Source organism: Polypterus senegalus, chromosome 11, assembly GCF_016835505.1.
Source record: "Polypterus senegalus isolate Bchr_013 chromosome 11, ASM1683550v1, whole genome shotgun sequence".
Lineage (NCBI taxonomy): Eukaryota > Metazoa > Chordata > Cladistia > Polypteriformes > Polypteridae > Polypterus > Polypterus senegalus.
In genome coordinates, this window is record NC_053164.1 from 18,282,729 (window position 1) to 18,309,398 (window position 26,670).

At 44.4% G+C, this 26,670-nt stretch overlaps 1 protein-coding gene across 1 annotated transcript in view; it reads right to left on the reverse strand.

Annotated features, from left to right (window-relative positions):
• The window catches only part of map3k10 (mitogen-activated protein kinase kinase kinase 10), a 128,661-nt gene that overhangs the window by 45,157 nt on the left and 56,834 nt on the right, over positions 1-26,670 (reverse strand). The window contains exon 2 of the mRNA XM_039768113.1: positions 2,938-3,118. Coding sequence (XP_039624047.1) covers positions 2,938-3,118 — 181 coding nt within the window. The remainder of the gene's footprint in view (positions 1-2,937; positions 3,119-26,670) is intronic.

The following is a 26,670-nucleotide window of genomic DNA, read 5'->3' on the forward strand; positions in this document are numbered from 1 at the left end:
ATGGCCGTCCATCAGCAGCAATCCAATAGACACGCTGACACTAAATATTCACAGGCAAATCAAAACGTTAATACCGGGAATCCCTGTTAAACATCTTAGATTCAAGACTAGCGATTTGGGTGGTGAGATGTCTATCGAGGTGATCACTGTAATATTTATATGTCATTGAAATGTATTATTATCAGGCATGTTTTAGGCACCTATGTCATCAGGAAGGCACCAGAAAAAGGGACCTCAAGGTTACTATTATGGAAGTTAATTTAGAACACGGATGCTGTGAATGTAAGAGCTGTAATAAATAAAGTTCCCCTGCATACTTTAAAAGAAAGTCTCGCCATCATTTCATTTTTCACAATTTGTGAAAACAAGACATGGTGTCAGAATAAAGAACAGTCATGGATTTTGTTGGAGTTCCCTCGCCACGAATTGACTGGGATTCTCTTAACCTGCCAGGAGAATGGAAAAAGTTCCGACAGCACATGGAGCTGATGTTTTCTGGCCCGCTAAAAGGCAAAGACGAGAGTGAGAAATGCAGCTACCTGCTCCTGTGGACTGGGGAAAAAGGAGGAGACATTTTTAACACAAGGACTCTCACCCAGGAGGAAGCCAAGGTACTGAAAACTTACTATGACCGTTTTGAGGCGTTTGTCATGCCTAAGACGAATACGATATTCGCGAGATACAAGTTAAATGAGAAGACGCGGGGTATAAATGAGACTTTTCATCACTTTGTAACAGAGTTAAAATTGCTGGTGAAGGACTGTGCTTATGCAAACAAAGATGAGATGGTCAGGGATAGACTAGTGTTTGGCACAAACTCAGCAAAACTGCGAGAGAAACTTTTAAGTGCCGGGTCTGAGCTAACATTAAATAAAGCTGTGGACATCGCAAGATCTCACGAGATAGCACAAGCACAGCTGAGAACCTTCAATGCATGTTCTCCGAGCGGCTCACGTGAACTGACTGTGAACGCAGTACGTAGAGAATAAGGAAGAGCTCCAAAGAGCGCTGAACAAAAAACGCATTGCACAATTGAGAAGGCAGCAAAAGAATATGAAGCGAGTGACGCATACCAGCATATTCATAAGTGCAGCTACTGCGGAAACAAAGCACACGGTGTAAAAAGTCAATGTCCAGCTAAAGGAAGACGGTGTAAAAAATGAGGTAAATTGAACCACTTCACTAAAGTTTGCAGGACTGGGAAAGGTAAGCCTGTGCATGCAGTGTGTGATGTCTCAGATAAAGAGGAAGACGAGCTGTTTATTGACGCAGTAGGAGAGGAACAACCCTCTGAAGCTGAACAAGCCTTTGTAGACATATCAATAGGAAAGCACGGTGTAAAGCTTAAGTTTAAGTTAAGTTTATAGACACGCTGTCGCTAAAAATTCGCAGGCAAATCCACAACTTAATACCGGGAATGCCTGTTAAACATCTTAGATTCACGAGTAGCGATTTGGGTAGTGATCACGTCGATGAATGAAACCTGTTATCTTTACAACGGTTGACAAACACCGAATGTAACTTGAACACAACACGTCCTCCAAAAACGAACCTGATTGAAAGAAATAATGATAATCAAATCCTTGATGACAGCAACACTCATAACAGTGACAAAACAAGTACATTGACAATCATGTTACGTTATTTTTAAAATGTTTCCTTTTCTTTTTCATAACTTGTTTAACACACTACTTCTCCGCTGCGAAGCGCGGGTATTTTGCTAGTTTTTAATAAATTTGGAAGAATTCCTAAAATTCTGTTTTCACGTTGTCATTGTGGGGTATTGAGTGTTGATAATGGGAGAAGTTACACAGTCACGTCCATAATTCTTAAATGAGTTTGAAACAACCAAGACTCCTGGCTGGAATCGCTGCCAAAGGGGCTTCAATGAAGAACTGAGTAAAGGATCTGAATACTCATGTCAATTGTGATATTTCATTTTTTACAATTTTTTTAATGTATTTGCAAAAATTTCTAAAATCCTCTTTTCACTTTGTCATTCTGGGGTATTGAGTGTTGCTTGACAAAATTTCACGTCAACGCTGCAACTTAACAAAATGTAAAGAAAGTGAAGGGGACTGAATACTATTATGACAGAAGTACCAGTGCGTATCCCATTCAGGACAAATAGAGTGCAGAGTCAGATGGGACAACACCTGGACAATCAAGAGTAAGAAAAACTGGGAATGACCGTGGAGAAGGTGCAGGATAAACAGCCAAGTTCTTTGTGTCCCGTTTGGGGGGCTGTTCCTATTGCAGGAGAGAGAGGTTAGGAGCCCACACTAATACCGCTCAATGCCACACCCACCATATGTCAAACCAACTCAGGATCCCAGATTGGGACAAGAGTGAGGTCATGCAACGGGTGACACCTCAGCACCACACTAGTTCAGATGGAATGGAACCAGTATGAGGTTTTCTATGGTGGCTGGAGGGCCAATTCTGCCACCAACCCCCAAATTTTCCCTGTATGTTGGTGGGCCGGCTGCAGATTAACATCATAGCCAGGAAGGAGCAATTGCAGGTTAAGGGCCTTGCGCAAGGGTCCAACGAATTATAGTCACTTTTGGCATTTATGGGATTTGAACCGGCAACCTTCTGCCCATTTTGCAGGGGACACTGGAAAATGTCTGACACAGGGTTAAATGAAACTACAGTATAAAATGCAACAAAAAAGCGCCATCTTGGACAATAGAACATCAAACAAAAAACAACCTGAAAGTCTTCAGTGGATTAGTGACATCTTGAAGGGATTTGTGCTATAGAACAAAGTTTACCAGACTTGCCTCCATCAAATTTATCAAACCCTGATTACATGTCCGAGTCCAGCAGCATGCCAAATGAATCCATGGCACTAATAAACTTCACTTCCATCTCACCCCAAACAGTTAAACTCTCAAGCGAGTGTCAGAGGGTCATGTAGGCCTGCTAACTCACCTCCACACGTCGCTGCTCTTAGAAAACAGAGACAGTTTGATGACCTCAGGAGCCATCCATGCATATGTGCCCGCCGCGCTCATCTTAGTGGTTCTGTGCCACTCTCGTGCCAGGCCAAAGTCCGTAATCTTCAAAGTTTTGTTACAGAGGTCGTCATTCTCAATCTTCTCCAGGATCAGAACTGCAGAGAATAAAAAAGAGACACAAAGTGTGAGTGCAGACATGAAAACGTTCCCAAGCTGAGAATGTCCTGATCACTGATTGAGGGTCACTGGTGACAAAGTGGCGTGGCATTGCCCGTACATGCCTGCAAATTCAACAACAAGATAGTTAGCATAACAGACTTACAATGGCCTACTCTAGGTGGGTATTATGCTAGCGAGAACTAGCAAGAATATTTTAAGAGTAACCGGGAGAAGAGACATTAAATGAACTGAAAAAAACAGTTGAAAAGCAGAAATTCTGCTGCACGGATACCAAAGAAAATTCAAAAATCAAAAACCAAGCACCAGTCAAATAACAGGAAAAGCTTTAGAAAAAATGTTTTTAAGGAACACGAGAGCGATCAGCAAAAAGGGTTTAGAAATCCGCAACCTCGGATAGAAACTGCTTCCTTTGATGTCCTTCTAAATCTATCATTTCGCTAACCAAAAGCTACGACCTCTGAAGATGCACTCCTAACGACATTGGATTTCTGTTATAACTAAACTGGAAAGTCAGAATTTCGAAGTTTCATTCCGAAAGAGCAAGCACAACAAATGTTTTCCCCAAAGCATTTCCCACCACTACAGCCACGAGTAAACAATACAGCACACACAATTCCTCTTCTTTCTTTGTCTTTTCTCCTCCGGTCCTCCCACAGGCTTCGTCTGCCTTCCACCCGACTCTGGCTGATCCTTGTGCGCTCAGTCTGGTCCTTTTATACTGTCCAACCCAGAAGCACTTCTGCTCTTCCATCCACGTGATCATTCAGCACTTTGGGGTCAGGCGGAAATCTTATGCCCCATGGTTCTTCAACAGCACCCCCTGGCAGCACCCAACAGAACTGAGATACAGAACTCCAAGTCCCATGGTACCCTGTGGTAACCCGTACCACTGTTGTAAACCAGGGGAGCTGCCATCTACTGTTTTGGGGGAGGCAGTGCTCTAAAGAGTCTGCCTTCCCCTATCCCTCCATTTCTTGGGTGTCCCGGTTGGTCTGGGCTGCCAGCCGTCTCTTACTAAGCCTATATATTGTTTTCTCAAATGTTTTATTGTAACACGGTCAACTTGGCAGCGATGTCATTCCCAACTCTGACATCCAACTTCCACGGTAAATGGAACTTAGTATCTGTCTTAACAAAATGGCTGCAATGAAAATAAACAAAATGGAAACAAAAATGGCCCAAATATTAACAATGGAGGCTAAAATGGCCCAGAAATTAACAAAGCCAAAGTCTCCAATCAATTAGATAATATCAAATTCAGAATCACGGGGAAAAAATAAACTCAAAATGAGTTCTCAGACTCACGAAAAGGTAAAGAGGTAACACACAAAAAATTAAATAAAGAAGCTAGTCATAACAATGGGTAATGATTGCCAACTACTGTTGTGATCCTGCATTTCCAAAATCTTGAAAAAGGGTGCAGACCACAAGAAAACAAAAGCCAGAACTTTACCTCACTGTCTGAAAACAAAGAGGAGTGTGGAGGATGGCCGGTTTCATATTCCGGTCCTCACCCCCAAGCCGCCAGGAGGAGCTCTCCCGACAGCATTGACGGGCCCCGAATTCCAGCAGGGCCTGATGGACTATGTAGTTTTTATGCACAGCCCTGCTGGATACCTTGGGGACCACTGGGAGTCGCTGTCGGAAGGCCCGTGGACTCATATATGCCATATAACCCGGAAGTGCGTCATAATCCTATGACAGGAAGAAACAACGTGCTTCTGGGGTAAAGATAAGGACTATTTACCCTGACCCGGAAGGAATAAGGACTTGGGGACTGTTTGGCAGGAACACCTCCGGGTCAGGGAGTATAAAGGACTGTGGGAACTCCCAGACGGGGAACTGAGCTGGGTGGTAGGAGGTCAACGCGTCTGGGAGTTGGAGGATTGGTGATTATTATTGTATTGTGGTTAATGAATAGTGTGGAGTGCTTAGTGCACATTATTATAATAAAAATAATTATTGTAGCACTTTTACCTGGTGTTTGGCGTGGTACCTGAGGGTTCAAGGGAGCGATAGCGCCTCCTACTGCTACAGGAGATACAGTCAGTCAGTAAGAATTTATTGTGATAGGCACAGAAAACAGTCAGTCCCACTGTACAATGAAAATCTCGTTCTGCACTCTGGCTCTTCCGGTCACCGGTATTCACCAATTAAACACAAGACAATGCAATTAACATGTGTCACACATGCTCGTCCACGGATCTCCTCACGGGCTTGAATGAGGTATGTGACAACCTGCTGGAGCAAGAGGGGGCACTATCACTAATATCGTATTTATGCATGTACCAGGCTTACATTTTTTCCCTAAAGTTAGCATTAGAAAATCAGGTGCGCATCATACACAAGGAAATGTAATTCTATAATGTTTACTTCTTCTGCTTGGGCTTGATCTCTCTCTCGTTCGCTTGCTCGCACGCTCGCGCTCTCTCTTTCTCTCGCTTACTCGCGCACTCACGCTCTCTCTCTCTTGTTTGCTTGCTCACACACTCGCACTCTCTCTCTCTTGCTTGCGTTCTTGCGCGCTCTCTCTCTCGATCGCGCTCTTTCTCTCTCTAAACGCTTCCTATACAATCACAACGCACGTCATACACAGGCCAAAACGATTTTCCCAATCTTCTTTGTAAAAATTAGGGTGCGCGTCTTACACGAGGGCGCGTGGTACATGAGTAAATATGGTATTCTCTTCTTCTTCTCTCCACACAGCACTGAGAAACCTCCCAGTGAAGGCACTTAGCTCCGCCCCTTCCTGTGCACCTCATAAAAGAAGCCCGGCCTCACAGGAGGAGGCGTCATTTGTGAATAGAGCAGACTGCCAGGCAGAGCTCCAGTGATTGGCCCTGATATTCTATGACAAAGAGTCCGATTTCTTTTGTTGTTTTTTGCCTAAGCAGGCTGTTAACTCTTTGAGGGCTCAATATTTTTTCCAAAAGCACACAATGCAATATTTTCACGTAAAAAAATCAACATAAAACATCTACTGCTGTGAGCTGTGGCAAGTAGTTTGCCGTCTCTTGTGGCTTAAGCCAGTCACAGGCGGCACAACAGTTGGCAGAACTGTGTGGCAGGCTGGCTCCCAGGCTGTCTTCACGAGGCAGGGGCGGAAGCGCAGGTCATGGTTGCAGTGCAATGCAATCTGGTTTGTACATCGTGTCATCGTAAGTAGCGGTCCTCCCAGGTGAACGATGCCGGTACCTCAATTTCGTTTTCAATCTCAATCTCCAGATCACTCGCATCAAAATCGGAGTCCGACAAATCAGATTCCAGTTCAGAGATAATATGCAAAACGTCATCCATGGAGTATTTTGCTTTGTGCATTCACTTCAATCTCTCGCTAGATGTCGATCCCATTTTGGCCATTGTCTGCTCTTCGCTGCTCATGCAAGCGCAGGGAATCTCGGATAACTCAACAAAGCTAACTTTCCTTCTAGCACAGAGAGTCGAACTAACCTGTAACAGAAGGGTCTGGTCACCATTTACTGTTAATTATCACCTTCAACCTCTCCTGTTGACATCCGCCCTAAAAGAGTTAACTGAAGCCAAAAGTCGTAATTTTCTGTCAGACTTTTGCTTAAACAGGGTGAGTCAGTTGGTTTCCCTAATATTTTATTTTTCTATGACCTGTCATTCCTGCGCTCAGCCACACATCAAAAAGCAACTAGAGCAGGTAAATTACTGGCTGGGCTTGTTTGCCAGCAGATGTCAGATATCAGGGGAAGGCAAAAAAAAAATTCTGCAGCATTGACAGTTCTCAAAAGCATAATCGCCTCCATTATTTTTAAATGGAATGAGTTTCAAACCACCAGGACATTTTCAAGAGCAGGTCATGCGGCCAAACTGATCAATCGAGATAGAAGGAGATCTTGATGAGAAAGGTGACCAAGAAACCGATGGTTAGACATGTTGGCCACCAAAGAACTTGTGTGGAGATGGAAGAAACTTTCAGATGGTCAACCATCCCTGATGTAGGGTTTAATGACATGATACATGAAAGCCCCCTTGGTGTTTGAACAAAGGAACCTAAAAGACTACCAGACTAGGAGAAACAAGACTCCCTGGTGAACTGTTTGGCCTCCAACCTAGGAATCACGTGTGGAGGAAACACTCACCACCTGTGCGATTATCATTCCATGTGATGCACGGTGATGGCAGCATCATGTTGTGTTGTTGATGATTGGGATACCAGTCTGGGTCAAGGAAAAGCTTAACAGAGCAAAGTACAGAGACATCCTTCATGAAAACCTCCTCCAGTGTACTCTGGACCTCAGACTGGGACAACAACATAAAACAAAGACTACATAGGAGTGGTTTGGTGAGCCCTACTTATACTTACTTAAGGCTGCGTGCACTGTCAGCGACCAAAACGCATTTCTGCTGGTGGCGGCCTGTTCAATCAGTGCGTCAATATTCTCCTAGTCAGTAGGTGGCAGTGTTTGGTCAATGTCACCTACCTAACAAATTCACGGCGCAATTTACATGATAGTTCAGCAGAAGATGGCTACGTTTAATGAGACTCTGCTGATGGAAGAAGAGTTGTGCCTGTTACTACTGGCTTTACGAGAAAAGAAAATAATGGAGAAGGTGGAGAGTCTGTGTTTTCCATCCCTCTTACATACTGCTTTGTATTGTCCAGTGCTATTGGCACTTTCTTTCCATGAGCTTGTCATTATCTGAGCATCTTTGTGGTCTGGGAGAGAGGAATCATCCAAGTGCCTGTATCGCCTCACTTTTGTCACCAGCCTGTCATCCTAAAATTGCCATTTGGGACACGCGGGACCTCATTCGCATCATAATGACCCTAAAAACCTCAAGAGCCTCCAACAAACCCTCATCTTCACGTCTTCAGGAGCCGCAGTACCTCGAGAAAACTCAAAAGTGACAGCAGGGGAACATGCAAAGTCACAGGCTGGGATTTGAACCCAGGTCTCCGAAGCCGAGGGGTGACAGTGGTAGCCACTAGATCCGTATGCCACCCACTAAGATGAACCCGAACATGAATGTCAGTACCGAAGCTTCCATGCTGAGAACAGAACATTCGCTGAACAGGCTTGGAATTTATGTGCCATGGTGGGCCCGACGTCTAAACTTTTCTGTACTTTTCTCACATTTGATGCTGGCACAAGATGCATAAGGAAATATTTGACCTTCAAAAGAGTCTTTTTACAAACGCCACCTGTTTTGTTTATCTTGCCATCTATGCAAAGTGAAGGCTGACAAGCAAGGCGCTCTCTTGTTGAACCAGGAGCTGTTCCTCATTTTTTTTTCTAAATGGTATATGATTTAATGCCCTCTTTGAAGTTGTACCCACTCTGCCCATTCAAGTGTCTTTACCTCAGCACTGTTTGATTTGCTTAAAAAAAAATGAATCTTTACCAAATGGGCATGGATGGACTGGCATCCTGGTAATGACCTGCTAATGTTCTGATCTCGAAGGGCAGCTTTGTCACCCCTCCTCTCACCTTTCGTCCTTTCTTCTGCCCTGGCTTTGTTCCCTCTTTCCCCTTCCAGTTATGTCCTCTGCTCTTCACTCTTCAGTGTGACACCTGATGAAGCCTGAACTGCTGAACTGTCATGTCTTTAACCTTTGCTCCTTTTCAGTGTGGAAACAGCCTTGATGAGAGAGGTGACCAAGAAACTGATGGTTAGACAGTCTGACCTCCAAAGGACAACCATCACTGTAATGTTCCACTGATGTTGGCTTTATGACAGAGTGGCCAGATCATACATGAAAGCCCTAAAAGACTAACAGACTAGGAGAAACGAGACTCCCTGCTCTGATGAAACCAGGACTGATCTGTTTGGCCTCCATCCTAGGAATCACGTCTGGAAGAAACGCTCACCACCTGCGCAATTATCATTCCATGTGAAGCATGGTGACGGCAGCATCATGTTGTGTTGTTGGTGACTGGGAGACCAGTCAGGGTCAAGGAAAAGTTTAACAGAGTAAAGTACAGAGCCATCCTTCATGAAAACCTCCTTCAGTGTGCTTTGGACCTCAGACTGGGCCAACGACATAAAACAAAGACTACAAAGGAGTGGTCTGGTGAGCCCTACTTATACTTACTTAAGCCTGTGTGTGCTGTCAGTCAAGAAATAATCCATAAAAACAGTGATGGTGAAGGTTCAAAACAGCTCCAATAAATAATCCAATGAAAACAACGAGGTTAAAACCAGAGACAGTCCATGAAGACAAATGAGCCTAAATGCTTCCTTCTCAAACCTCAAACGCCCACTGACAGGTGAAGTCAACCTTTGGCAATCCTGGGGTGCCATGCTGAGCCACACACAACTCCCGCCAAGCCATCAGTCCCTCGGCATCTGCAGGAACACTGCATTTCCGCCCGCTCCTACTCCCAGGTAAGCACTCAGTAGGAGGGCCCCCTCCACAGCCTCCGGCTCCTACAGCCGACCACCTGCCTCACTCAGTTCCTCTCTCTCTCTGCCTCCTGTTTTTCCCTTCTCTTCTTTTAACCTCCATCTTGCTTCTCTTCTCCCTTCTCTTTTCCTGGCCAGTCCAGTGTCTCTCCCTTTTCTCCGTGCAGAGCTCCCCGTTAAACGCCTCTGTGGGCACAGCAACTCAATCGCCCACTGCAGAAAGCCGTTGAGACAGATGGCACCCTCATGTGCAAGTGCATCTTGCCCCAATCACCTCTCCAACCTCCCACAGCTGTGCGGGCACACATGCCCACAGAGATCGAGCCGGCCATTCTAATCATTTAATTATTTAAAAACAGGCCACTACAATGTTAAGCCACAGACCCACTATACCACATCCTTGGATGCTTGTATTGGGATTTTGTTTGCCCTGTTATTGCCTTTGCTGGCAACTCCTTAATGCCTTTTGTGCTTTTTGGAGCTTCACAGTGTAACAGAGCATTTTATGAAAATAAAACTTTTATTTTTTATAAAGATTATACATGGCCCTTTTTGTATCTAGCCAGGGTTTTTGACAGGAGTTCCCCCTTCCTCATTTTTGAAAATGTTTTTGAAACTGTAGTGCTTTGAAACTCTTAGGCATAACATGTGCCGCATAATATCCACTCGGGCAAAGTCCGGCCGCAAGCAAGTCTGTGGTCCTATAAGGTTATAACAGAGTTCAGAAATGCTGATCGGAGAATGGGGTGTAGCGGGTGTAACCGGACTTAACAAACACCGCACGTGTATCTCGTGTTTCTTGTAAACAAAGCGATTGTGCTGCCAGTGCTGTATTGTACATTTCTCTCATTATTTTAATGTGAACTTTCTCTTCATACAAATAAAAAGTATACCGCGTAAGAGTTGTCACCCACGTGCACCTTGGGGACAGCTTAACCTCCTCAGCATTACATTTTTTGGGTTGAAAAATGACATTTTTATGAAATCTCATCTTTCTACTGTAATACAAGCACAATATTAAAAGTACAAAGTCAGAACTGTAAAAAGTATAATAAAGATAATAATAATAATAATAAAATGAAGAGCACACTGCACATGTGCGAGTGACGTGAATGTCACTTTCAGATCCATCAGAATCACTGACTGTTTCAGTTTGACTGTCTGAAGACAGATTTACTTCTTCCCCACTGCTGATGAGAGGCGTCTCATTATGAGGCTAGGAGAAGACACGACTACACCGTTGCCCGGGTAACGCTCTGGCCTAACGTTTACGCAAGACACATCTAATGTATATCATTGCCCGAGTAATGCTCAGCACTCACCACTGGCAAATTTACAGCCTGAGTAAACCTCAGGTCTTACTCAAGATGTGTCTATACAGTTCCCTGAGTGACACTCAAGACTAAAGCTTTTAGAACTGTTGTTAACAGCCCAAGTGATGCTTGGGTCTAACGCTAAGGAGGTTAAAGTCTCCAGTGGTGGTAATTCAATGCTGATCCACAAGATGGCAGTGTATACTGACTCCTCTTCTCTTCCTCCCTCTACAGACCATATGATTGACAACCTGACCACATCTGACATCACATCTGGTGTCTGTCCCCCTGGACCTGCCTTTTCCGGCCTGGCCCGTACTTAACAGAAAGTGTTGCCATCTTTGCCAGTCTAGACTGAGACTCGGGTACTGAGGGACATTCTTTTGTTAAAAAGCCTTTAATATTTTGCCTTAACAGTATACAGGGTTGTGGTGTTTTCTTTTGTCTTGTCATCTTTTACAGAGTGTATACTTCGACTCTTAGGCAGCAACACCCAATCGTGTGTATCGCGCGTCTCTGGAGGGTTGTAGCGTTATCTCTCTTGCAAGGTTTCTAAACTCTCTTGGGACTCCACCCAATGGGACGACGTAGTGAAGAACGTCCCAAAGTGCGATCACTGCACCTGTGGAAGACAGCTTATCCATTGCTGGGGCAACTGCAGGCTCCGAGTGCTGCAGCAGCTCTCGGCGAAAGCAAATCCAAGCCGATCGCAGTCGTGCTATAAGCGCCTGTCGTCGATGGGCGATAAGGAACATTATAAATGTAGGGAACAGGATTACCTGGCCACGACCCTGCCTGACTGCTGTATCAGTGTATAGTAGAGCGGTAGATCCCGAAACAATAAATAACTGTGCTGTTCCTGTTTCAAGCTGAATAAAACTGGTTTTGCTAAAGTATTGAGACACAGCCTTGTGTTTTGCCGTGCAAGACAGGGACACACATGTCACACTCTGTGTTTCGGCAATACAGCTACACTACAGTATTCTACATAGCTCTGCTAAGTACTGTATAGAATATGGAGTTCTCACAATGTCCAAATCGCACAACATCCTGCTTCACGGAACGTATCGTTGACATTAAGCGGCACCAACCTGTAAGTGTAATCAAAATCTTCAACAATTATTAAAATTAATCTTAAGTCAGTCGCTCAAATAATCGGTAAGTGACTGTGGTCTGCAGTGGACTGACGCCTTGACCCCAACTTGATTTCTGACTTTAGCCCAAAACTTCTGGGATATGCACCTAAACTGACCCTGAACTGGCCTAATCCGGTTAAGAAAAGAGACGTGCAGCAGGAGGAATGAAAAAGGGCATAGGCCTTCCTCATGGGTGGGGGTTCAATTGAATTTAGTTTCGTTAAGTTTGACTTGATTGTATGGAACATTACATTGATTTAAATAAATTCAATAAGAGAAAAAAGGTCATAAGCCTGACCTATTAAAGGAAAACCCAGTACAACACACAAGTTTGACAAATTTTCAACATATCAAGCAATGAGCTTTCAACTTGACTTGTGGATGGCCCATCATGACACATGGCTGATTTGGAAGTGTGTGTAAGCAACCCAAGAGACAGGATGTTTCATTGAGTATTTATTATTCATTTTTCTACTTGATCTGGTCTTGATGTATTATTTATCATTCATTTTTTGTCTTGATGTCACCATCTCTCCAGGGCCGGACAACACATCACACTCCGTCACTGCACAACTGCATACCAGTGATTTATGGAACAGGCTCAGGACACATTACCACTGGCGGAGGTCTTGTGTGTGTGTGTGTGTGTGTGTGAGCACCACGGCAAATCAGAAACTCCAGTCATATTATGTTGTGAGGGACAGAGAAGCCACAGGAATATCAGGAATGAGACTTAATAAGTAAACTGGATGTCAGCCTCAGGTGGACTGATGTTGTCCTTAACAAGCGGCACACCGCTGACCGTCCTCCTCAGTGAAGCCCACACAGGCTCCAATCTGGAGGGAATGCGCTGGCGTTCATGCAAACTACTCTGTCAGGACAAATGGGAGGTAGCACTGGGAAAGGCAAACAGTCTAGAGTGGGCAAACAAAGAGGGGGCAGTAACCTGGGGGACACACACACACGCAAGGTAGATCAGTCCCCTCAGAGACCTCCTGACTACGGACACACTGCACCTGAGCAAAAAGCAATTGCAAAAGGCACATATTGGTGGTGGAATGTGAGTGTGTGTAAATGGGCACCATTTCCAGACCCTTCCCGGTATGGCAACTGACCGCAGGGGCACCCTGGCCCACCAAGCATACTGGACCAATAATGCTGTCCAGAAGTGTTATGGCATAAGAGTATAGAAAGGAAAATGAAAATACAAGGCAATACAATATGGCCTAGAGGTTTGAGGGTAGAGGGAGAATGTAAGACACTAAGTTGCTAGTTTAATCTCCCTACTGACTCAGTGTAGATAGATAGACAGACAGACAGGAAGGGCACTGATAGATAGATAGATAGATAGATAGATAGATAGATAGATAGATAGATAGATAGATAGATAGATAGATAGATAGATAGATAGATAGATAGATAGATAGATAGATAGATAGATAGATAGATAGATAGATAGATAGATGAGGCAAACGGTGCAGGGGCTGGAGACGACAGCTGAGGTGTCCATGAAGATGACGCAGGACTGTCTGAAGAGGCTCGGCACAGGACTCTACACCCACACAGATGCAGCGATACAGATGAGTGATTCCTGTACCGTAAATAAAACCAGAACCTCTAGTGAATTGACCTGGTAAGGTAGCAGGGGGTCGAACAGTTGATAGGGTTGGGGGCGGAAATGGCCCCTCTTCCTGTGGTGACCCAGACTCTTGTTATGTCCCAGAGTAAGAGGAAGACCCGGAAAAAGAACACTGGGTTTTCAAACAGTGATTCAGGGTCCAATTAATGAGCCACCTGGAACACTCCCAGGGCCATCATAAAAGGAGCCGCCTCACTCCATTTGGAGAGCCAGAGTCGGGAGGAAGAAGGACGAAACTTGAGAGGGAGGAGTGGAGGTGGAAGGACTGAGAATTGGAAACTGAAGGAAGGACTGTGTTGTCGTGCTTTATGTACTGTGCTGGGGGGAGCAGAGAAAAACACTTCAAAGCTGTAAATAGATAGATAGATAGATAGATAGATAGATAGATAGATAGATAGATAGATAGATAGATAGATAGATAGATAGATAGATAGATAGATAGATAGATAGATAGGAAAACATTATGATAGATAGATAGATAGATAGATAGATAGATAGATAGATAGATAGATAGATAGATAGATAGATAGATAGACAGGAAGGGTACTATATGATAGATAGATAGATAGATAGATAGATAGATAGATAGATAGATAGATAGATAGATAGATAGATGCAGTAATGCAATAATAATAACAATAATAATTCCAATACAATAAATCCTCCACTCCCAGATCTTTTGTCACCCTTCCTCCCAACTCAGATTAACTTGCTGGGGTTCCCAAGACTTCTTTATAGTCCTTGACCCAAAAGTGCTTCTATCCTTCAGTCCATGTGATTTCCCAGCACTTCCGGGTCACATGAAAAATTCCTTCTTCTCTTTAGCCTGGAAGTATGTAATTTCCTCTGTCCCTGTGACTGGGAAATACTTCTGGGCTATAGGAATGATACAAGTCCCTGAGCATCCCCTGACAGCCCCCATGGTATCCAGCAGGGCTGTGAATTAAAACTCCAATGTCCATGAGGCCCTGCTGGAATTTGGGGCACCTCCATGTTGCAGGGAGGGCTCCATCTGGTGGCTTGGGGTATTGGCTGGGACAAATTGCCAGCCATATATCACACTTAGATAGATAGATAGATAGATAGATAGATAGATAGATAGATAGATAGATAGATAGATAGATAGATAGATAGATAGATAGATAGATAGATAGATAGATAGATAGATAGATAGATAGATAGATAGATAGATAGATAGATAGATAGATAGATAGATAGATAGATAGATAGATAGATAGATAGGAAAGGCACTATATAACAGAAAGTGTTATGACTTGTGTTTGAATTCTGACCTGTCACTTGCTGAGATCGGACAGACAGTGCAGACCACTAGTGCTACACCAGTCTCTGCTTTATGGTTTAGTGTCATAGAGAACTAACATACAGGACACCTTAGCTAGATTTTGTCTGAAATCACCTGAAAGAACTTTGAGCTTTTTGGCCATCAGACTAAAGGCCGTGTTACAATGTCCATGATCAGGCTGTGGAGATGCTAATCTGCAGCAGGCACAGGAAGGCTTGTGAGGGTAAAACTAAAACAAACAAAATATGGAGAAATGCTGGAGGAAATCCTGATGACCTGAGGCTTTTTTACATACAGTGGCTTCAGAAAGTCTTCAGATCCTTCACTTTTTACACATTTTGAAATGTTGCAGCCTTGTGCTAAAATCATTTAAATTAATTTTCCTTCATCAAGCAACATTCAGTACCCCACAGTGACAAAGAGGAAACGGGATTTTTGAAATTTTTGCCGATTCATTTAAAATAAAAAAGCTGAACTATCCCATTGGCACAAATATTCAGACCCTTGAAATTTTCTCAGGTGTATCCCATTCTATTGCTCTTTTTCAAGATGTTTCTACACCTTGTTTGCAGTTCAATTCTGGCCCGTTCAGTTGACTGGACTGGTTAAGAAAGGCAACACACCTGTCAACAGAAGGTCCAAAAGTTGAACAGAAATCAAGTCATGAAGTCGAAAGAATTGTCTCCAGAGCTCAGAGACAGGATTGCATTGAGGCGCAGATCTCAGAAAATGTCTGCAGCATTGACGCTTTCCAAAAGCACAGTGTGCCCCAAAACTATTAAATGAAAGAAGTGTGGGAACAACCATGACTCTTTCAAGAGCTGTCCACCCAGCCAAACTGAGCAATTATGGGAGAAGTTCCTTGAGAGTTGACCAACAATGTGATGATCACTCTGGCTGACCTTCAGAGGACCTGTGTCAAGATGGGAGAAACTTCCAGAAGGACAACCGCAACTGCAATGCTTGACTAGTCAGGTCAGGTCTGTTCAGGTTGGGGAGCATGCACCAGTACAGCACATTGCCGCACCCACTGCACAATGAAACAGCTCGGGATACTGATTAGTAAGCCCCCAGACAGACACGTGGTCCATCCCCACCTCCCGGAAATGACCCTCGATCTGCTGTAGCCAGCTGTTATGTGGGCATCCCCTTGGCCAGTCCTCAACAATGAGAAACCTGTGAGTCTGATCATTCCTGGGGAATCGCGCCATGTGTGTCTAGTGCTGTAACTGACGCTCCCTCACAATGCAGGCAATGTGTCTCATTCGGGGGCTCCATGAGCAGCACAAAGTCAAACCAGCGGTACAGAACGATTCTCTGAAGAGACACAACACAGAAGGAGTCCAGTCTTCATCTCAGGTCACTGGATAGCATCCATGTCCCGCAAACAGGAAACACCAGGACTCTAAAGACTTGGACCTTCGTCCTTTTGCAGATATCGGGAGCGCCACACACCCCTTTCCAGCGACCTCATGACATCCCATGCTCTCCCAATCCGTCTACTGACTTCATAGGAAGAGTCACCAGAGACCTGAATGTCACTGCTGAGGTAAGTAAACCTCTCGACGAGGTCAACACTCTCTCCGCAGACAGACACACTGCTGATGGCCGTGCCCAAGAGGTCATTAAAGGCCTGACTAGTGTGAGCTTTATTGGCAGAGTGGCCAGACAACACATGCACTTTGTAAAAAGGCACCTAAAAGACTCTCAACTATGAGAAATCAGATTCTATGATCTGATGAAACTAAGACTGACCTGCTTGGCATAAATTCTAAACGTCATGTGTGGAGGAAACGAGGCATCACTCATCGCCTTTGCAATACCATTCCAGTGGTGAAGGATGATGGTGGCAGCATAATGCAGAAGGTTTGGGCACTGGGAGAACGGCCAGGGTTGAGGGAAAGCTGAGCAGAGACATCATGTACACGGACATCCTTGACGAAAACCTGCTCCATACGACTCTGGACCTCAGGCTGAGCTGGCAGTTAGACTTTCAACCGACTAACTGGATCATCCATCCAAACCAAACACAAGCCCAGAAATTACAGATTCGGAGCAAAAGGTCCTCGGACTAACTTAACATTCTTTATCTAAACTAAAGCTAATATTCACGGTGAGTTTTGTCTTCGATCCACGCTTAGATACATCATGCTGGGTGCTGCCATCTTATCTACAATAGAGCAAGATGTCAAGGAAGGCACATCACCTGGGCTCAGTGACACATGATCAGTGACCATAAACAGCATTTTTAAACGAAAACGATCTCCACCTTCACTAAATCGACCAAAAACCCAACACCAGGCACACACACGTAGGCAGAAACAGGAAGAGGACGTGTCCTCCATGCTAGACATTCATTTGTAGTTTGCGTTTACAGCAATGGCGAAGAGAATGTTCTGATTGCACTAACGATGAAGTGGAATTGTAATTAAGAGTCACACATGAGCATAAAAGCAGCTGAGAAAATGGAAAGAGCAGGATCCAATCAGGGAAGGGCCACGTAATCAGCACGAGCCAATCAGAGACTCCATTTTTAAAGCTCTCCTGTTTTTTCACTCCTTCACTCTGCTATGCTGAGGTGGCATTTTCAGAAATAATATGCGGTTCAGGAGAACATTTTCAAAAGTGTCCATTTTTGGGGGTTACCTTTCTATAGAAGGTCCCACAGTTGAGCCAAAAACCCAGCCATGAGGTCAAAGGAACTGCCTGCAGAGCTTAGACTATGTGGAGACACATCTAGGGAAGGCTAAAACAAAATGTCTGCAAGCATTGAAGGTCCCCAAGAACACAATGGAAGAAGTGTGGAACAATTACAAGACCCCCCCCCAAAAAACCATCAGAGACAGCAACCCGGCAAAAACTGAGCAATTAGGGGAGAAGTGCTGTGGTACCACTGGTGACTAAGAACCCTAAGGCCACTATGGCTAAGCTCCAGAGAATCCATATGGAGATGAGAGAAACTTCCAGAAGGAGAACCATCATTTCAACACTCCATTGATCTGGGCCTCATGGCCAGAGAGAAGCCACTCCTCAGTAAGACACTAGGAGTATGGCGGTGACTCTCTGCCAAGTGCCACTTCAAGTAGGACAGAAGATTCTGACGTGTTAGACTTCCATAAGATTTCAACAAGCTTATTACAAAAACACAGGTAAATTAAAGAACGTAATAATAAACTTGTCCTAACAGAACTTCCATAAATGTCATTTCCTATGTAATTCTATGCAACTAAAATGGTCAGAAACCTGTTGCTTGATGTGGTGCTTGACAGCAATCTACTCACCCATTGCCCCCATAAAGCTAGAAGCAGGACAGACTAATGGAGCGCCGGCATATTGTTCACAAAGGCATAGCTAATACTGGTAAGACGTATTATACAAATGGCTCTTACAGAGTCTTGCTTGGAATTTGCAGAGAGACATCTATAGGACTCTCAGACTGTGAGAAACAAGATTCTCTGGTCTGATGGAACCAATATGAGCGCCATGTCAGGAGCAAACGAGGTATCACTCATCACTTGTGCCATGCCATTCCTACAGTGAAGCATGGTGGTGGCAGTATTAGAGACTGGCAGACTAGACAAAACTTAGGGAAAGCTGAAGGAGCAAAGTTCAGGGAGACCATAGTGTTCTGGACCTCAAAACCAGCCCAAGGGTTCAAATTCCACCTGGACAATAACCCGAAGCACAAAGCAAAGACAACACAGGAGTGACATGGGGTCAACTTTGGGAATGTGGCCCAGCCAGAGCCCATACTTGACCCCAAAGTAACCATCTCTGGGGAGGCCTGAAAAGAGCCGTTTACCGATGGCCTCCATTCAACTAGACAGAGCCTGAGAGGATCTGCAGAGAAGAATGGCAGCAAATCTCCAAATCCAGGAGTGTGGAACTTCTCACATCAGACCTAAGAAGACTCAAAGCTTGAATCGCTGCCAAAGGGGCTTCAATGAAATACTGAGTAAAGGGTCTCAGTACCTCAGTTGGAATATTTCACTTAATTATTTTTAAAAAAAATTCCACAAATGTCTAATATGTTTGGTTTTGTCATTCTGGGTGTAGCTGCATTAACCCATAATTACCAACATTCTGCGGCTTCTGTTTGCTTCTTGGGATTTTAGCAAAAGTGTGATGTGTTGAACTGATTCCACAGAGTTCGCTTCCCGGGTCCTCCCTGCGTGGAGTTTGCATGTTCTCCCCGTGTCTGCGTGGGTTTCATCCCACAGTCCAAAGACATGCAGGTTAGGTGGATTGGTGATTCTAAATTGGCCCAAGTGTGTGCTTGGTGTGTGTGTGTGTGTGCCCTGCGGTGCGCTGGCGCCCTGCCCAGGATTTGTTCCTGCCTTGCACCCTGTGCTGATTGGGATTGGCTACAGCAGACCCCTGTGACCCTGTGTTAGGATAGAGCGGGTTGGATAATGGATGGATGGATGGAAGTACTTGTTTAAAGAATAATTCCATTTATGGCTTTTATCTTATTTGTTTCTTTAACAGTTTGATCATACAGTCGAACAAACTGCAAATGGGTCTATCAGTTCAGGCTGGCAATGAGAATAATTCCAAAATGGCTTTATTAACACACTGTATTACAGATTAACAAAAGGCTATACCATAATCTACTGTATAGCTAAGGAAAGAAAATGATATTCTATTCAAATGAAGCACTAATATGAGTTTAACTTAAAACTTAAGAATTTAAATGATTTTAGCAGAAGGCCGCAACACTACAAAATGTGAAAAAAGTGAAGAGAGTCGCAATACTTTCTGAATCCACGTACAGTCATCATTTAAATGTGTAATAAAAATAACAAAGGCTTAGGGTTACGCCTACTAAATCTAATTCCAAAACACACAATAGGTGCCTAATTTCAGCAAAAGGCAAGCCAAAGCAGGCGTAGGTGGGCACAGGCTGGCCCTCTGTTCGGCTTTGCCACTCTCCGGGTCTTTCCGGATTTTCCAAAGACTCGCTAGACGACGGTCAGTGACGTCACTGCATAAACGCGTGACTCGGTGGAAGTTATAAAAACAAACAGAAAAAATACTTAAAGGTTAAAGACGAGGCTGCACGTGCTCTGCCACGTCACGTCGCCCCGAGCAAAAGCACCTCAGCACACTGGCACAAGTCTCTCAGCGGGGCATTTCAACTGATGCCAGCGTGGAGCAGCAGGGGCAACGGGCGCGTGACCCTCTGGGACGGGCACCGACTCTCCGCCTGCAGAATGGGCCATTGTTCGGGACCGTGAACACGTGTCTTGTCATTGTCGCAGGCCGACTCCCCAGATGAGTACGCGTGTCGGGATGTGCGCGTGCGCGTGCGCGGGCTTCTCATTGTGGGGATTCGGGATGGAGCAAAATGAACTGAGAGAGAGAGGAAGAAAGAAAAGCTTGTACTGCTGATAATGAGGACTGGCACTAGACAATACAATGACGGACTGACACACAGACGGGTAGCCTACTTGCTTTAGCTACAGAGGAGGAACGTTCGGCTCAGACTCGCGATTGTTCGGACGCCGCATTTTACAGCGAGCAGACGGTCTTCATGGAGCAGGCCGGCCAAATTCTGTGCTAAATCTCTAAACGCAATCACTGGCACCTGCCATGAGTTCGACTCACAATGTGACCCTGAGCGAGTAGCCTATTCAGCTCGCGCTTCTGTTATGCAAATACATCTATCAATTTGTTTAACCCGCTAATCCAGAGCTGGAACGGGGGTAGGCGGGGCAGCTGGAGCCAGCCCAGACAGCATCGCATGCAAGGCAGGAAAAACACGGAGCTCATTGGATGGTGGAAACACACACACACATAGATCAGGGGGCCAGTTTGGCAAGTCTTTAGACTGAAACCTCAACACATCGAGAAGAATCACGCACCCCAAGGACTGATCATGCAAACACGACGCAGGGAGCACCTGGGACTTGAACCCCGGTCACCTTGTTGTTGTGTGTAAAAAAAACAAAAAAAAAAAAAGCTATAATTTAATTAACCGTACATTTCACAGTAAACCTGTAATACATTTGACCATTAAAAAATGCTTTAAAACAGAAACATGCACGTACAGTATGTTCACATTGATGCAGTGTTTAGCTAGTATCATTGGTTAATTGCACTTTTGTCATAGACTAACAACGTCGCTACATTAAATACAACACTGAATGTTTGCAAAAGAAAAATTATATAGGAGAACCAATGATTTCTGTGAAAGTCTCTGATCCTTACATTTTTTCTCGTATTTTACTCTACAAAATCCTATACAAAAAAAAAACTCCCAACACTAACTTTAAAAATAAATACATTTAAAGTTGCTATTATTAACAATAATATGAATATATTATTACACATGTCTTATAAAGAGAGGCTGAGAGCCTGCATTGATACAGCGCATTGCCGCACCCACCACACGATGAACCAACCACCTCAGGATCCTTAGGACCCGACCGCGGCTGGACAACGGGTGACACCTCAGCACCACATTATAGTTTGAGTGGAATGGCACTTTTTTTTTTTTTTACAGTGCCACCAGCCCCCAAGTTTTCCCTGCAAGTTGGGGGACCTGCTGGCAGGGCGGGATGCTGGTTAACGCCATACAGGCCGGAGCAATTGGCCTTCCTCAACAACAGAGTGGAATCACTTCTGACGTTTATGGGATTTGAACCAGCAGCCTTCCCAGTGCAGGCGGAGATCCCTGTAGCCTCCGAGCCACCACACTGCACTCACATGTATTTTACATGTAATATAATAATAATGGGATTGGCGCCAGCAGACCCCCCAAGACCCTGTAGTTAGGATATAACGGGTTGGATAATGGATGGATGGATGATATTGTCTTTAAAATAGGGGCAGAATTTGACAACCTTCCATCCATCCTTACATTTTCAAACTTTATCCAGGCCAGAGTCACGGGAAAGCTGGAGCCAACCCAGCAAGCACAGGGCACAAGGCAGGAACAACGCCTGGATATAGCGCCAGTCCATCGCAGGACAAACACACACAAACACATTTAGCAATGCCAGTCAACTTCATCTGTGTCTCCATAGGACTGAAAGGCACCCGGACGGAACGCACACAACATGTAACCTCAACACTGGGCCCACCCAGGAGGTGAACCCCGGTGTCCTTGTCCTAACCATACTGTTACACATTTACATCACATCCCAATTCAAATATCATAAATTGTAAAGCAAAGATACAATATAAACCAGGTCTCACATTAACACGTTAAAATGACAGATTTTTTATTCTTTTCTTTGTCTACTAACTGTAATAGTGGCAAAATACACATTTTCATATTTTTAAACAAATTAACATAGTGTACCAATACCAAATACCAAAAATTAGAAAGTGAACGAATGGCGTATCTTTCGGATGCATTTTGGAAATTAGTTAACTTTGATACTTGGATCATTTTAATATTTTTATTTACTTAATTAAAGAGACATTCTTCCTTATGACCTACTTTGTCACGAAGTGTGTGTGACGTGTGACAGTTCGCTCAGATCCCTGCACATTCAGGCGCCACTGCCACTTCAATAGCTCGGAATGACTGCACTCCTGAAAACAGCTGGTTCTCCATTCGCACTTTAGTGGGTTGAGTGATACCTCGTAAAACTCTTGCTTGACAAAGAATCACTGAATTCTAGGAAGAGCCTTTGCATATAAAACTATTTTGTTTTTTGGGCTTTAAAAAGGTTCCTAACATGTGGACAAAACAGAAATGTATAATGTCTAGGCTTCTTCTTCTTTCGGCTGCTCCTGTTAGGGGTTGCCACAGCGGATCATCTTCTTCCATATTTTTCTGTCCTCGTCATCTTGCTCTGTTACACCCATCACCTGCATGTCCTCTCTCATCACATCCATAAACCTTCTCTTAGGCCTTCCTCTTTTCCTCTTCCCTGGCAGCTCTTTCCTTAGCATCCTTATCCCAATATACCCAGCATCTCTGCTCTGCACATATCCAAACCAACACAATCTCGCCTCTCTGACTTTGTCTCACAACCGTCCAACTTCAGCCAACCCTCTAATGTCCTCATTTCTAATCCTGTCCATCCTTGTCACACCCAATGCAGATCTTAGCATCTTTAACTCTGCCACCTCCAGCTCTGTCTCCTGCTTTCTGGTCAGTGCCACCGTCTCCAACCCATATAACATAGCTGGTCTCACTACCGTCCTGTAGACCTTCCCTTTCACTCTTGCTGATACCTGTCTGTCACAAATCACTCCTGACACTCTTCTCCACCCATTCCACCCTGCCTGCACTCTCTTTTCACTCTCTTCCACAATCCCATTACTCTGTACTGTTGATCCCAAGTATTTAAACTCATCCACCTTCGCCAACTCTACTTCCTGCATCCTCACCATTCCACTGACCTCCCTCTCATTCGCACACATGTATTCTGTCTTGTTCCTACTGACCTTCATTCCTCTCCTCTCTAGAACATATCTCCACCTCAACCTGCTCCCTACTTTCACTACAGATCACAATGTCATCAGCAAACATCATAGTCCACGGGGACTCCTGTCTAATCTCTTCTGTCAACCTGTCAGTCACCATTGCAAATAAGAAAGGGCTCAGAGCTGATCCCTGATGTAACCCCACCTCCAACTTAAATGCATCGGTCGCTCCTACTGCAGACCTCACGAGTCACACTTCCCTCGTACATATCCTGTACCACTCTTACATACTTCTCTGCCACTCCTGACTTCCTCATACAATACCACAGCTCCTCTCGAGGCACCCTGTCATATGCTTTCTCCAGGTCCACAAAGATGCAATGCAACTCCTTCTGGCCTTCTCTAAACTTCTCCATCAACATCCTCAGAGCAAACATTGCATCTGTGGTGCTCTTTCTTGGCATGAAACCATACTGCTGCTCACTAATCATCACCTCACTTCTTAACCTAGCTTCCACTACTCTTTCCCATAACTTCATGCTGTGGCTCATCAATTTTATCCCCTGTAGTTACTACAGTCCTGCACATCCCCTTATTCTTAAATATCGCCACCAGTACACTTTTTCTCCACTCCTCAGGCATCCTCTCACTTTCCAAGATTCCATTAAACAATCTGGTTAAAACTCCACTGCCATCTCTCCAAGAAACCTCCATGCTTCCATAGGTATGTCATCTGGACCAATGGCCTTTCCGTTCTTCATAGCTGTCCTTACTTCCTCCTTGCTAATCCGTTGTACTTCCTGATTCACTATCTCCACATCATCCAACCTCTTCTCTCTCTCATTCTCTTCATTCACAAGCCTCTCTAAGTACTTTTTCCATCTGCTCAACACTCTCTCCTCTCTTGTGAGTACTTTTCCATATTTATCCTTTATTACCCTAACCTGCTGCACATCTTTCCCAGCTCGGTCCCTCTATCAAGCCCACAGGTCCTTTTCTCCCTCCTTAGTGTCCAACCTCTCATACAACTCATCATACGCCTTTTCTTTAGCCTTTGCCACCTCTCTCTTCACCTTGCACCTCATCTTCTTGTACTCTTGTCTACTTTCTGCATCTCTCTGACTATCCCACTTCTTTTTTGCCATCCTCTTCCTCTGTGTACTCTCCTGTACTTCCCCATTCCACCACCAGGTTTCCTTTTCCTCCTTCCTCTTTCCAGATGTCACGCCAAGCACCCTTCTTGCTGTCACCTTTACTACATCTGCTGTAGTTTCCCAACTGTCTGGTAACTCTTCACTGCCACCCAGTGCCTGTCTCACCTCCTCCCTAAACTCAACCTTGCAGTCTTCCTTTTTCAACTTCCACCATTTGATCCTTGGCTCTGCCCTCACTCTCTTCCTCTTCTTGATCTCCAACGTCATCCTACAGACCACCATCCTATGCTGCTTAACTACACTTTCCCCTGCCACCACTTTGCAGTCTTCAATCTCCTTCAGATTGACTCTTCTGCATAGGATGTAATCTACCTGTGTGCATCTTCCTCCACTCTTGTATGTCACCCTATGTTCCTCCCTCTTCTTAAAATACATATTCACCACAGCCATGTCCATCCTTTTGCAAAATCCACTATCCTCTGACCTTCTTCATTCCTCTCCTTGACACCATACCTACCCATCACCTCCTCGTCTCCTCTGTTCCCTTCACCAACATGTCCATTGAAATCCACTCCAATCACCACTTTCTGTCCCTTGGGTACACTGTTCATCACTTCATCCAACTCACTCCAAAAATCTTCTTTCTCACCCATTGCACACCCAACTTGCGGTGCATATGCACTAACAACATTCATCATCACACCTCCAATTTCCAGCTTCATATTCATTACTCTGTCTGACACTCTTTTCACCTCCAAAACACTCTTGACATACTGTTCCTTCAGAATAACTCCTGCTCCATTTCTCCTCCTATCCACACCATGATAGAACAATTTGAATCCACCTCCGATCCACCTGGCCTTACTCCCATTCCATTTAGTCTCTTGCACGCACAATATATCAACCTTCCTTCTCTCCATCATATCTGCTAACTCTCTCCCCTAACCAGTCATACTGCCAACATTCAAAGTTCCTACCCTCAGTTCCACTCTCTTCACCTTCCTCCTCTCCTCCTGCCTCCGGATACGTCTTCACCCCTCTTCTTCTCCTTCTTCTTCTTTGGCCAACAGTAGCCCAATTTCTGCCAGCACCCTTTTGGCTAACAGTACTGGTGGCATTTGTTGTTAACCCAGGGCTCAACCGATCCGGTATGGAAATTTGTATTGTATTTGTATTGTATTTGTATTGTTGTCCGCATATTGATTTGGCAAAATCTTACACCGGATGCCCTTCCTGACGTAACCCTCCCTCCCTGCTGGTGGTGGTCGGAAGGATTGGTGGCGCCAGTGTTCGGCAGCCTCACTTCTGTCAGTGTGCCCCAGGGCAGCTGTGGCTACATAGTAGCTTATCATCACCAGCGTATGAATGTGTGTGTGAATGGGTGAATGACTGTTGTGTTGTAAAGCGCCTAGGGGGGTTCTTGAACTCTAGTTAGGCGCTATATCAAATACAGGCCATTTACCATTTTACCATTTATCCAGGCATGGGACCGGCACAAAGAAACATACTGGTTTGTGCATCCCCTGTGGCTGGGTTCTATAATGTCTAGGCTACCTAGTGGAATACGGAAGTAAAAAATTTAGGGGTAACTGTTGACTGTAACCTGAATTTTAAATCGCATATTCATCAGATCACTAGGACAGCATTTTTTCACTTAAGAAACATAGCAAAAGTTAGACCTCTTATATCATTGAAAGATGCGGAGAAATTAGTTCACGCTTTTGTTTTCAGTAGACTAGATTACCGTAACGCACTCCTCTCAGGACCACCCAAAAAAGACATAAATCACTTGCAATGAGTGCAGAATGGAGCTGCTAGAATCCTAACTAGGAAAAAAAAATCCGAACACATTTCTCCAGTTTTGATGTCACTACACTGGTTACCTGTGTCATTCAGGATTGACTTTAAAATACTGCTTATGGTTTATAAAGCCTTAAATAATCTCGCTCCATCTTATATATCGGAATGCCTGACACGTTATATTCCAAGTCGTAGCCTTAGATCTTCAAATGAGTGTCTCCTTAGAATTCCAAAAGCTAAACTTAAAAGAAGTGGTGAGGCGGCCTTCTGCTGTTATGCACCCAAAATCTGGAATAGCCTGCCAATAGGAATTCGCCAGGCAAATACAGTAGAGCACTTTAAAACACTGCTGAAAACACATTACTTTAACATGGCCTTCTCATAACTTCACTTTAACTTAATACTGATACTCTGTATGTTCAGTT